At 35.4% G+C, this 14,588-nt stretch overlaps 1 protein-coding gene across 1 annotated transcript in view; it reads left to right on the top strand.

Annotated features, from left to right (window-relative positions):
* LOC129366320 (astrotactin-2-like) overlaps positions 1 to 14,588 on the top strand; it is a 230,661-nt gene that overhangs the window by 70,313 nt on the left and 145,760 nt on the right. Inside the window, exon 4 of the mRNA XM_055040101.1 lies at positions 7,192 to 7,344. Coding sequence (XP_054896076.1) covers positions 7,192 to 7,344 — 153 coding nt within the window. The remainder of the gene's footprint in view (positions 1 to 7,191; positions 7,345 to 14,588) is intronic.

The following is a 14,588-nucleotide window of genomic DNA, read 5'->3' as shown; positions in this document are numbered from 1 at the left end:
GTATTTCTCTTGGCTTTGAAATTCCTCTATTTTTCCAGGTATCTATTCATTCATTAAACTCTGTTTTATCAGTGCTCTACCTTCTCCACATGTCTGACTTAATCTTCTAATGTTTCAGCTCTCTCATGTATCCTACTGCACAAGATCATTTTTCTTTCTGACACTTTCTTCTTTGTTTCTGTCTGACCTCTCATGTAGGTATCTATCACACTATCAGAAGTAGAGCCTTGACATCTTTTTTTTTTTTTAATAGACATCCACAATGGACTGCTCCAATTCAAACTATGACAAATTTAATAAATCAGAGAGACAAATCTGAGCTGGAGTGAAGAAAAGCAAACTTTGATCTATTCTTTACTTGCTTGCACCCTAAGCCTCATTGGATAGGAAAATGAAATAAAGTGAGAAGTGGAAATGATTTAAGAACAAGAGTATGTGTGCGGTTCAAATCAGACAGCTGAGGTGGATGTGAAAAAGTGAGTAAATAATAAAATGTATTAAAAATAGGAATTTAATTTCTTATGCTATAATTTTTTTCCTTCTCACAGGGGAGTAGTAAATTAAAACAGCAGGAGGTCTATACTCCACATATCTACAGAAATACTCACATCCTTTCCTTTTAGCCTGCATCTTTATTTTTAAGCATAAATGTTTGCTGTCATGCAAGCAGAATGCTTGAACAGTAGAAAATGTCAACCATCGCCTATTTAAATATACATCAATTGGCATTGGATGGAAAAATTGTTAATTTTATTTAAGGTTATGAGTAGCTTCAAATGCTTGTCAGTAGTCTTGAATCTTGATCAAAACTTAAAAACTGAGAGTTCGCAAGAAATGGTAAAATCATTCCAACCATCATTTTGACTCTGAATCAGACGAGGGTTTTTTGATTGTTAAAATCCATCTTGAAAGGTTCATTTACAGATGCAGACAAAATTTTCAGCCCAACCATCTTGTGGGGATTGCAATATATTAATAGAATTATTGAAAAATGCTCATATAAAATGTAACTCCAGAGCTTTTAACTCTTGCTTTTGTGAATGCCAAAAAAAATCACGTAGTTTTAAATCAATACTCTGTTTTTGAAATTGCAGCCTGTGTAGCTTAAAGTAATCTGTATAGAGAAATGGATTCTCGAGCCTGTTTCTCCACTATCATTCTTGTGTGCACATTCATAGCACTGCAATTCATCTTTTAAGCTGCCATGCAAGCTGATTCACCACCTGCCTCAGGGCATGGGGCATAGATGAAGCGTCTGAAAATGTTACCTTGTGTTTCACTGACTTTTGGGCAGGTAGGAGATATCCTCTTGAGCCTAAGAGAAATAAGGGTCAAACGCTACGTGTGAATGGGTAATCATGGTCAAAGGTTTCCATTTCTGGCAGACGAACATTCCCAAAGGCTGCATCAGCGGTTTAGAGGAATCTGGTCTTGTTTTTTTCATCTAGCATCTAGGTAGTCCTTCACTGTAGGTCTATTTTTTTTTTGCCGATTTAATGTCTTCTGCTCTTCCTGGTGCATTATCAGTATCATTTCCAGCAAATGTACAGACGTTGTGTCAACCGTCTGTACATTTTATGTCGAAATGTCTTTTTAGAAACCACGGCTTATGCAATTGAGTGGTTCAGTCTTGATATGAGAAAAATAAGTGCATTTTTTTAAGCTACTGTATTCTGTCAGGGCCACTGAGGACTGGAGTCTGTTCCAGTTATCACTAGAGGAGAAGGGGCTTACATCCTGAAGTAAGCCATGCACACAGCCAATTCATCTACCTATACCACAGCAGCTCCATCCTGTTGAGGGTAGTGGGAGTCAATGGGGAAAAGGCAAAGAATGCAATGACCAGGTCACCAGTCTCTGAAGGACACACACAAGGCAGACAATTACAACCACATACAACAACAGCTGAGGGGAAGTTGTTACCTGAATATTTACTTTTTTGGACTTTTTTGATAGGTGTTGAAGTACTTACAGGAATCCAGTGCGTATACCTGGAGAATGTGCTTGGAGAATCCAGAGTTTTCTTGCTTTGAGACAACTGTGCTAATCACTGGGAAAAAGTGTAGCCAGGGGCTACCAGAGATGAGGACTCAAGTCTGCATCTTAAACTGTAGCAGTACTTAAGTGACAAAAACAAAGACTTCAAGCTGGAGGCCCAGAGCCTCGAGAACAAACTTTATCTCATGAAATCAGGGTAAAATATAGCCAGCCGGTGGGGATCATTTGAGTTAGTGCATAATGTTGTTTTGAAAAGTTATCAGAGAGCATGAAAATGACTGGTTGTCGTGGTGATTTTGTACAGTAAATATGAGTTCAATGAAATGTTTCATAACAGTAAAACCAAATCAAAGGAGTTATCTGTAGCCTCCATCTGTTTTTTATTTATTACCACCATCTGGCATCTTGCATTCACAATGCAAATACAGTGAACTTCAGACCACAACTTTGTCCTTATTCTACTGCTAAAAGTTCATTTTCACACTTTGGTTGTTAATATTTCAAAGCAACATGGCTGATTGCTGTAGAAGTACAAAAACGACCATGTTGATATTTACCAAGCTGAACTTTGTATTAAAACACAATTTTCAAACAGATTTTTTTTTTTTTTTTGTGAAAAAGATGTTAAAATTTAAGATATTAAAGTTTAAGTGAGGTTAAGTGACGGTGATATGAATTCATAACCTACAGAAATGTTGTGCTTTAGTCATACCAGATGACATGGCTTCATTGTATGTGCATTATTTTAGTCAGAGATTTGAAACCTATCAGACAAATGATATGTAAGCAAAACTAATCATGCTTACTTACATTTACTCTTAATATATATGTAGATTTACTTCTTGACCTAAAATATAAGACCATACAGAGCAGAGAATCAAACCATTGTAAGAAACTTATTATTGTTATTTATTGGAATTTTACAAACCAAAGAGTAATAGTCAAATTGTTTATCCCCAAAATTATAATTTTTTAAATGCTTTTGTCAAATCTGAATACAAGACTACAAGATACCATTTTTTAATTTAAACTTGAACAAAGTAACATGGTAAAAACAGGATAAAATGTTTTACAAAATTTTTTTTAAAAGTTTGAGTTTTTGTTTGTTTTCACTTTTAACAGAAAGTCATGTTTAAAGTGAGTGTTCATTTGGTGCATGGTGTATCAGCAAATATATAATAATCTATTCCTAGGAGACAGCAGTTGCCAGTGAATGACTTGTTAATGTTAAACTTTTATGTTTTTCACCCGAGTTGTAAAGCCTTTCCTGTCACCTTAGTGCACCCTTAATCAGAACACCGAATGTCTGTCCAGAAACAAATGGCAGTGTATTTGACTCCTCCAGACATACGTGACTGCATTTTTTTTTTGCCAATTAGATCCCAAGGGGGAATGCTGCAAAATCAGAGTTGCAGATGGAAGACAGAAGGAGAAGCAGATAGATTGCAGTGTGTCTGGACTGGATGTAGCAGCAAAATCTTGTTTCACTGTTTTGGTACATTTACATATTTACCTCAAAATAAAGATGTCTTTTTGAGAAAGTTAAACTCAACTATTGTGACTAGATCTTTTTCCCTTTAAGGATGAGACATATTTGATTTGCTTTAAAAGAGTCATAGATATTCTCATAATGAAACCGGAGACAAATCACAACATAGATTTCAATGCTTTTTATTTATACATTTTTGTTTATAAACAAAAATGTATAAATAAAACTGGGGATGGGGAAATTGGGCTAATAAACCAAAACTAAAAAGAAAAATGTAGGATGCACGTCTGCAAAGCAAGTAAACAAGCAAAATAGTCCAGCTGAACAAATGCAGAAAACAGAATAGTGTTATCGTCCCACAGTGGGCATCATGAGACCACCTGGAATAAGTTGACTGAGGGAGGATGCTGTTGACATACCTCGCTCATGAGACAGGGTTTACATGCCCAAACCACTGATAACAGACAAAAGTTAGATAAGGGAGAGGAAAGAAGACAATAAAGGCACCAGAGCTACAACTGACATTGAACTCAAAATGAGAAGAGTCTTGAGGGGAAGAATACCAAAAAAGCAATATCTTTGTTTTTCTTGAAGCACAGATAAATGGTGTACCAGAAAAATATGCTACCACAATTCACCAATTTTCTGCATTATTTTCATTACTAACATTGAGATTCTTTCTTTATTAAGAGTAAAGATATGTGTATTGAGTGGAAGCCAGTTTGTGAATATATTCACGTATTTTCGATTGCATAGACCCTTGAAGACATAATTGTTTTCATTTGCTGTTAATTCTATTCAACAGCCTTTGAGCAAAATGTACTTTTATAATTAATTTTTAAGTGACTCATTGCACTAAAAAGCATTGTGTTAAATTTGTCTGCTTTTTTTTCTGTCACCGCTTAATTGTTTCATCTTAAGCTGTTTTCTTTAAGTTTTGTTTACAGCAATTCGATTATGTCTGCACAGTATGTTAACTTCTTAGATGTCACTGTTGCACAGCATGGTTAATCCCAAGGTTTTATTAGAACTCATCATGGCCTTACTTTTTATATTCCTGTAAATGGTTCAAATAGCTTCTTTATTGGGGCAAGCAGGAGGATGCTACTCCTTCAAGTCATGCACTTCAGTTTAAATCAGCATTGCTAGAAGCATAAGCGCCAATACATTATCTGTTTCAGCATCGAACCCTGTGGTGAACCTTTAAAACAATGTTGTTTCCAGGCAGATTTTCTTTGTCTTCTTTTGTACCAGAAATTGAAACAGTATTCCAGTGTGATGGCTCTGCTGGAAATGTTTTCTCTTTTTTTCCCCTCTAGCTGCAAGATGATACAAGACATATAGAAGATAAGAGTACAAAGGCACACAAGGCCATGTGGGGTTGACAGAATAACAGATGAACTATTTAGAAAAAAAAATGCTCAATTCTATCAAACGCAGTAAATTGAAGTAGATACTAAAAAACAATTAAACTAGTCTATGTCAATTACTGGTATTATATGCAATAACTTATGAACACGACTAAAACCTGGACAATGCAGAAAAGGCACAACTCATAATAAAATTAGTACTAAAGAAATATTTCTAATAACTTATATCAGCTAAACCAGTATCAAAATTAAATGACTGCTACCAAATAACATAGATAATATCATCCACAGTCTGGACAACTTTTCACCAATCTTAAAATCTTTATTTTGAACACTTTGGCCAACAAAAATCTGTGTCCAACATTTGTTTTAAGTTGTCCCATGTCTGCATTTTAACAATTTAATTCTTTTCTTGATGCTGCTGAATTTATTTACAAGAAATGCATTAACCATGAGCCATGCGCTAAAAATTGTTACAAAAAACAAAACACTTCTTATTATTGCACTTCTTTTCAGTGCAATAAAAATCAATTTGCATTGTTTTGCATTTCACAGAGTGGAGACCAAATTTGCTTGATCAATAGACCGTGAGGGTCAGTTGCTCTGCGCCACTCAGCATGCATCTTGCATTCTGCTTCTGTCCAATGGCTGCAGTAGTCAACAGATTAAAGAAAGGCCAAAATGAAAAAATGAGCAACATGAACTGTGAAAGTTCATGTGAAATCAATGAAAGGTTTATCACAAAAGTGCAACTTTACTGCATTTTTATACTTTAAGTTTAATTGTTTTTTGGCATTATCAGTCAACGGTGGACTCGTGAAAGCGATGCACATAACATATTCTCTGTTTAGCAGATATATGGCACTTTGGAAAAGTATTGGCCATAACAGATTTCATCTGCTTTTCCTTTTTTTGTCACTGTGAAATGTCCCATATCATCATACTGATTTTACTATGAGATAAAGGTAACTTGGGTGAATACAAATAGAGTTTTCAAGTATTTTGTTTAAGGGGAAACCCTACCTAAAGCAATCTATTTAAAAAATCCTTAAATGAAATGTTATTAATTGCTATAATTTTTATAGAAGCTGAGTTGAAGTAAATTTTTCTCATACAATTTTTTTCCAGACCATTGTTCATCAATGTCTATCTAGCATATTTTTGTAGAACAATGAGTTAAATGTAATTATTTTTATTATTATTTTCAGTGAGAGGGGTAAAACTTAGCATAGAAAATTTTGTTCAAAAATACATTTATGGGCACTTCGTACTTCCATTTCTTCATATTGAAGTGGTAAATTATAAGAAAAAAAATGCACTGCATTACACTGTGACCAAAATAACTGCAAGAAAAACAAAGCAGATGAAGCTGAGCTTAACTGCACATTAATCTGAACAAATGTGCATCATAATGTTCAAACTGCAATGGCTTTGTTGTTGTTTCCAATGGAGACTTGTGTGAGCAATTGTTTTGTTTTCACCTGTGTCTTCATCTCCTCTTCCTGGAAGCTCATTGGCATGCATGATGATACCTGACTGGGTGCAACATTTCACCATTATTCATGGACAGAGTACACCTCTGAGCCAGACTGACAGATCAAAAGATCATGATGATAGGTTGAGGCTACTGGTGTTTTGGTTGATGAATGGTCCCATCGTTCCGAGATGGCTTCGCTGGAGGAAGTTTAAGGATGTTTTTCATCTCTTGTTAAATTTTCCACTTCAGATACACACTGCTTTCAAATGTGATCCGTGCCGTCCCTTCTTTTGTCAAACACAAAAGAAGGGACAGCATTCTAAATGTACGCTTAACTTTTTTACTACCTCAAATGTACTAAAATGTGTAGAATCTCCCCTATTTCCTTTTGTGTTATCCTTTATTGAACAAGGCAAACCAAAACCCTCTCCCAGCCCTTTTTCCTTCCCTCCAGCTTGTTGTTTTGGAGTCATTCATCAGGAGAAGTGAGACTGAACAATCAAGGGAAGCGCTGGCAGGATCCCTGTAGAGATGAGGCAATATTGAATTGATGGTATCATTTAAAAGCTGGAAAAAAATAGAAGAAAGAAAACAGTGCTGTTTTTTTTCCCTGTCTAAATTAGACAGCCTTGTGGGTCTTAGTGCATTTCATGGTCTAATATCTTAACCCTCCTAAAAAGAAGACAGATAGAAACAAGCACTTTTGGAAAAACGCTGTTTGTATCTCTGTATTGTCTCTCTCAAGATGATTTTCAAATTGTCTTGAGAGACAGTCACTCTTTACAAAGTGTTTTGAAAAAAAAAAAAAAAAAAAACAACCTTACAGTTTCGACATGACAACCATCTTCTTTTTATAGCTATCGAAGCAAACACTGACTCAATAGAGGACTTGATGCAGAGGTTCCAGGACAACTTTCGTGTTCCCAACACACCAACCAACATGTCCCATTACCAGCATACTGTGCACAGCTCATCAACAGGCCGACGGAGGCTCTCCAGCCGCACCAGAGGTAAGACAAACCAGCCCCACCCCCAAAACAACACTAAATTATAGGCAGTCTGCTTGTCACCAGTCAAATACTACTAGACTGATTTTGTGAGAACTGCTAAAGTGTTACTACATTGAAACAAGACTTTAAAAGAAATGAATAATATATTCAAATGTATATAACCAAAAATTCAAAAGAAAACAGAACTGAATGTACCGGTAGTTATTTGTAGATGTTCTTAGCCTCTTTTAGAAAGCATCGTGGGTTGTGTTTAGGAAAAAAAAAAAACATGTAGACACCATATAATCAGTAAGCTGCTTTTAAAGATTATTAAAGTAATATCATTTAAATAATAAGTAAATGAGAAGGGTATGAGATTTTCATTTTGGATCAATGTACGAACCCCAAAATATACATATGCACTAATTCAGTTATTATTATTGTACCACCTATTACGGACTTCTTTTTTAATAAATCTATTCAAAATGAAATTGCTTCAAGAATGTTGAGCTAAAATGCATTACGCTATCTCAATAAATGTCAAGGTCAAGTAACTCTCAGACTCCCACTTGGTACTGAGAAAACTGTCTTTGAATAATTTTGTACACAATATGTGCAAATATTAACTTGATTCTATGGACAGATACCGCATTTTATTTACTGCAGAAGTGCTGACCTCCACATGTGTGATGCTTTGACTGAAGTTGTTAAAAAAGTGACATTCTCATCTTTTTTCTTTTTCTTTTTCCCCACATAAAGATGTTTCAAATCATCCAACATGTTTTACCCAAAGACTACAGTTTGTTTGTTTTTTAACCCCTTTTATTCTTACCTAGAATATCTCCCATTAATACAGTTTTTGCCCTGGCTTTACCTTATTATTTCATCAAGAACAATAAATAGATAAAGTGGAAATAATCACAGCTTTTCTATAACTCTTATTCAACAATGAGGGATGAGGGGTGTCGCGTGGTATAGAGACTATAGACCCCATTGCAGTGTTCCTGGTTTGTCTCCCTCCCTCAGTACCTTTTCCATATGTTAAGCCCTCTTCTCTATACCCCCTTTCCTGTCAAAAAAATGGGAAAAAGAACCACTAGAACAACCAAATATAGCTTAGAAAAAAGACAATATAAATCAAGTGGATCAGCAACTTTTTTTCAGTCAGGGCCAGAATTGTTTGACTTTCCTATGGTAAAAAAGACCCTGTCTGCAATTGTAATATATATGCATGGCTACAAAACCTTTATTGTTTATTAACAAAAAAAAAACAAAAAAAAAACAACTGACATTTCAGTTTTAAGATCTTAAAACATTTCAGTTTTAAGATCTGATCAGCAACATTAGCACTGAATACAACTCATTACCTGAAATGATCATTTCAGTCACATATGGTGGAAAAATAGTCTGTGTCATTGGTCATGCCATTATGACCACAGATGAAATTTGTAGAATAATGAGACATTAACCTTGCTGAGTTCACCCACCCTTGACAGAATAACCATTCTTTTACTTTAAGTGCACAATAGAAAAATAACACCAAGGATTTATTTTCTTTCCATTTTGCACAAGTCTTGCATACTTGCTTCTGCATTTTCCCCAATCACGTAGCGATTCAGAGCAATTACATTATAATATAGAAAATGTCAGTTTGTGTTGTTGTTAATTGCCATTGGGGATTTGATTGGGCATTACTTAAAGGTATTATGTGTCAAATTACTAAGCAAAAGAGACACAGCCATTAATTTCCACACCATCAAAATTGTGAAGGACATGACTAAGACATGTGCTTTGCAAGGTCAGTGATGAAATATGTTCTTTGTGAGTTTATAATTTAAAACTGTACACAGTTTCCTGAGAGCTGACCCATGCTACAAAAATTCATAAAGACTTAGTTGGAATGGGGTTGAAGGCAATTTAACTGGTCACACCCCAAAGTTCAGTTCTGCACAAAAGGAAAAACAACATTCACAGAAATGAAGTGACTCGACTTTATTTCGGGACAAAGGGACCAAAGATATTTTTTCATTTCAGCTGTTAATGCAAATTACAAAGCAGCTCAATGCAGTTCAAGAACCTGCTTTTAAAATTTGTAGACCAACATTAACCCACAGAGTGGACAAAACAGAGAAGTTGTGTGCTCTTATTACCATTTTATGAGTGTCTGAGCACATACTAGCACATAGTGGATGCTATAACCTGTTTGGTGAAAAAACCTTTGATGTAACTTAGATCTGTACTCCATAATCTAATATATCATTGATGCATTTTACAAGAAGCTGTAAAAGGTATGTGGACTGGATGATTGAAGTTACTTTCACAGATTCACATTATTTTCTCATTAACATAACTTTGTGTTATGCAGCAACATTGATTAACAGGAATTAATGAGCGAACAGGCCTCACTCTCTTTCAGCTGTTGTTTTTTGAATACCTGCCTGGTGAAGTCTTTTACTTTGGATCTAAGGTTTCTTCAAAGATACAGTGTTTTATTCAGCCGTTGAGATCAAGTCATCCTCGCCAGTGTAGGTTGTGGAGAACCTCACAGGAATTCCTGTTGTGGCTCCTCCTCTCACAGCATGGTAGTATTTACTTTTCGTGAGTGACACCAAAAATGTCACTCAAAAAATGGGTTAACTTTTTTGAGTGACTTTTGCATCCAAGAGTCATGATTTCTTGAGATTTTTTTTTTTTTTTTAACTATTTGTTGTTCCTAAAACCTTTGCTGTTCTGACCTACTTAAGAAAAACAACAACAAAAAAAGAAAGCACACAATTTTACTTAATACCACAATCTGCACAGTTTTTATTTGGTAACATGCTGATGGTGTGTGACAATGCAGGCTGGGAGTTAACAGACCAATATTGACAACAGTAGCAGCTGGCTTGTCTGCACAAGAGGAAACCTCATTGTCTTCAGTGTCTACGTGGGAGGGAAAACAGTAGTTACTGTTGGAAAATGATGGATGGGATGTCGACATCCAGCACCACACAGCAATTTCCCCCCCAAAAAATTATTTCTTGGAGTGTAGAAAAAAAAAAAAAAACAGCTAATGGCCAATCACTGAATGCAAGTGCTGACTGTGCCCAACATTGCCCACAAATCTATACAGAACTCCAAAAAGAGCAAAACATTTTTATTGTATTAATAAAAGTTGGAAAGACATTTCTTCAGTGTCTGATTAAAAAAAAACATGTCAAAATTATTGTCATATTTATCACAAAAAACTACCAGTGAATTTTCAGTAAGATGCAAAGTTGTTCTGGGCCATTAGCAAAAAACTGCATCTGTTCATAGTGTCCCCATACCCTCATATAGAGATATGCACTGAAGCAACATTCCTTATTTCCTATTCAGCATATTGCCCTAGTTTTTAGCTGCATCATATACCTGGACTCTTGAAATGTTGACTCATGCATAAATATCATTATAATGCAGTTATAAAATTCACAATACATCAGCTTGCATTTCCTTTTTTGGAAAATCTGTACTACTCCTCCTGCGACTACTATTAATAAGAATAATAATGTTGATGGCAATAACAATATTCTGCATACCTTCATAATCATAGAAGCTTTATTAGGATTTCATTGAAATTATGATGTCCAAAATTACATTTACCATTAAAGTTACAATTTATGTCAACCAACTTCTATTCAATAATGGTTAGCTGGATATTTTTACCTGCTATTCAATGATTTATTTTTCCAGTTGGTACATTATTTGTTTTCTACATATGCAGTATTGCCTGTCATTTAATAAAGCTCGGGTTGCAGAAAGGTTAGCTCAGAAAAGTCAGTGAACAAACTGAACAACTGAATGAATCATTTCTTTCCTGCTTGATATGATTTGTACTATTTTTAAGGAGATCCATTGTTTTGATTGCATATTTTATAGACTCTACAGTTATTGTCAGATTCAGCAACATCAAATCAAGCATTTATTCGAATTTGATAAAAGTACCAATCAGATTTGCTAGTTTTATGTTGCCTTTACAATTGCAATCTAAAATTCCCACATCTAGAATGTATCCTAGAAACCCCTGGGTAAAAACACTGAAGTAATATTTATGACAATGCGAATAACAAGTTTGTCCTTAAAACATCCTGCCTTATTTGCATACACTTCTGTGCCTTCTAATCTCCACTGTTCATGTTTCTCAGGGTCCTCACGTGGTGAAGTGCTGGTGTTTGATGCTTTGGAACAAGTACTTTGTCTTATTTCAACAATGATAACCTTATGGTTAATATCTGGGATTTATCCTTAATTAATGTTTTGAAGTGACACATGAAAGTGTTAGCTTTTGGCGTCTCATGTGCTTGTGGGTGAGGAAGGGAGAATGAGAGACAGCAAGAGGATTTGTGTTGCAGAGCTTGGTTTCATTTTCAGTCGTCTTCAGTCTTTGGTACAGACCAAACATAATGATTACACTTGTTGGTCTGCAGCCCTGAGGCATTTCTTCACAACACGCCATTCATATGATGTACTGCCAAGCTGGAACAGTGTTTTTTGTTTTTTTGTTTTAAAATTTCTGTGGAAAATGTAGTAAGACAGAAGAGTAGATCTCTTTGACCAGGTAGCAATCAAAATTATAATTACGGTGTTTAATATAGAAAATGAAAAAAAAAACATATTTACATGATTCCTCATTTATTTGGGATCTATTTGATTTGACTCTCAACTTTCTAAGTCTTGACTTTGTACTTTTCTTGGAATTTATGTTTTTCCACGGGACTTGACTCAAGACTTGATTGGACAGAGCTGAGACTTTCTTGTGTGGTTCAAGATAATGACTTAGTACTTGTCAATACTTCTAAAGATGTCTGATTTGCTCAGTATGACCTACTATCTTGCTGTTAGCCACAGTTTTTGTGAAGATGCTCGATTAGAGGAATTCTACGTGTACAGCAGCTGGTTGTATTCTAGTGAAACAAAGTGGAAGCTCTTTGTTGATTCTTCATTTGTTTAATGTCTCTTCGATTGCTTGCTTACAATATTGGTTTTGTAGTATGAGATCTAAGAAACTGCTGGGTATGAAGCACAGCACTTACTTAATGATGAGTTTGTTCTTTGTTCTGCGAGGCTAAATTGTGACATTGGGCAAATCTTCAAACACTAAATATCTGTAGTGAAGCCAAAAGCATTTGCAATAGATATTATACCCTACAAGCAATGACAAACTTGTTTTTTGTCATCCAGAACAGACAGCACTGTGTTGAAGGTGGGAGGAAGGGAGACATACCATTGATGAAGATGCTGCAAAAAGCAATATGTTCTAAATTCTCCTTCACAACAATTATTTAGTCATTCAGAGTGATGAATCCAGTTAGACTTTTTTGCAATAACTGTTGCTTTAGCTTTGTCAATTGAAGTTGACCCTACTCAACCAAGAACTTGACTAAGAACTTGATATATAATGTGATGCATAAACTTAAATTTTCACTTTTCACCTCTCCTTCATGAAATACCTTTACTATTAAGTTAACAACTTAACTGCTTTAATTTTCTGTTTAAAGTAGTTTCAAACCATGGACTGTTATCAGAAGAGTGTAACTAGTCTAACACTCATGCTTTGCAGAAACTGTCTTAGGTACAGCTGGCATAAAGCCATAGACTGTAGAGTGAAAACTGAGATCTGGTATTGAGTCAGCTACTTCATAATTATGATTACCCCAAATCTTGTTTTTTTTAAACTGGTATTTGTAAACAGATTGTCACATTCTTTGCATAAAATACACATTAAATTAACTTCAGGGGAAGAAGTTGTATTTATGTTGAGTAACTTAATTAAAAACATACAGCTCAACTGATACAGCTCCTGATTCTAATTTATGACTTAGTGTATTGGAGAACTGCCAGTGGAGAGTTTGATTATGGCAGGTGCTATAATCCCATCAAGCTAATTTCTCTGTATGCTATGGTTATTCTCTCAGTGTCACGCGCATATCTTTCGTAGCTTTGTTGCACAAATGGTTTTACTACATATTTTCGCATTTTCAGCTCAAACACTTTGATCTACTATGCAGTCCTTTTTTTTCTCATTCACACCCATAAGTGTGTCAGCAGCAATGCTGGAGTTTGGTGGATTGCCTTTTTGTGCTTCTGAGTAGAACTGAATCACGTTTATTCCACTGGAGAAAAATCTGATCTATTGTATGTCGAAAAATGTTTGAACATAGTCAGGCTTGATGCTTTTCTAGTGGTGTGCTCCGCACAGATAACGCCATAGAGGGCGGTAACGGGAGGGATTGATGTTTAACCAGCATTCATCTGATAACTTCAACAAGTTGTCTATTTTTATCCAAGTTGCCCATCTCTACTTTCCTTGCATATGGTCACCAAAGCTCTTCTTTATATGTGGAAATGTGCATAGCATCCAGCTATATTACATTCTGGAACCAGCAGAGATGATTTGGAGCTAGTGTGTGCGTGTACGGTTGTGTGTTTCTCTCCCTTTTTCTTTTTTCTTCAGCAGAGCAGTTCATGAAGCATGAAATTAAACTCTGAATGTATGTAAACGTAATACTTATTGACAACTGATTTGAAATTCATTTTAACTGTGGTCTTCATCACTTATTGACTTTGTAGTAACAAATTTAAAACCAATTTAAGTTTTGTGTTTTGAGTTAGAGAGAGAGAGAGAAATTGAAAGTGTGAAGGAGGGAAAGAAATTGTCCCTTTGCACTCATTGTTCACAAGAATTACAACTGTTCCTTAAAGAAACACTCATTACCTTTTTGTATAAGGAAATGTTCTTGCTCAAAATTGTGTTCAAAGGCTGTGTGGTTGAAATTCACTAGAGAGCTTTGCGGTTTTTACAGAGCTAATGAACAGTTATGGAACAATATTTATTGGTGTATTTGCAGAAGGGTGGAAAGATTTACAACGATGCACTAGTCATGGCTCTCTATCCTGACTGAGAGGAGGTTTGAAAGGCGCCGCTGAAGTGCTCCTTTGCGTAACAAAGGTCATTACGATGAAATTGAACTGACCTGTTGTGCAAGTGTGGATGGGGGTGACTGCACACGGTTTAAATGAGTCACTACCTGCAGCATAGCCAGATATATATGCAGAGATTTTGATCTTTGATTAAAGTACTTCACTGAAAATTAGTGATGGTGGATGCCACTATGGTCACAGTAGTTATAGTTATGGACTAACAGGAAGTTAGTCCATGGGATTGTAGTCAAATTTGTGTTGCCTAAAAGCTGAATGCTGCTTCCATGATTAATTATAAGGTAAATCTATAATTTACCTTCTAATTA

Source organism: Poeciliopsis prolifica, unplaced genomic scaffold (assembly GCF_027474105.1).
Source record: "Poeciliopsis prolifica strain line A6 unplaced genomic scaffold, Auburn_PproV2 SCAFFOLD015, whole genome shotgun sequence".
Taxonomy (NCBI): domain Eukaryota; kingdom Metazoa; phylum Chordata; class Actinopteri; order Cyprinodontiformes; family Poeciliidae; genus Poeciliopsis; species Poeciliopsis prolifica.
Note: the sequence above shows the minus strand (reverse complement) of the source record. Positions and strands in the feature narration are given on the sequence as shown.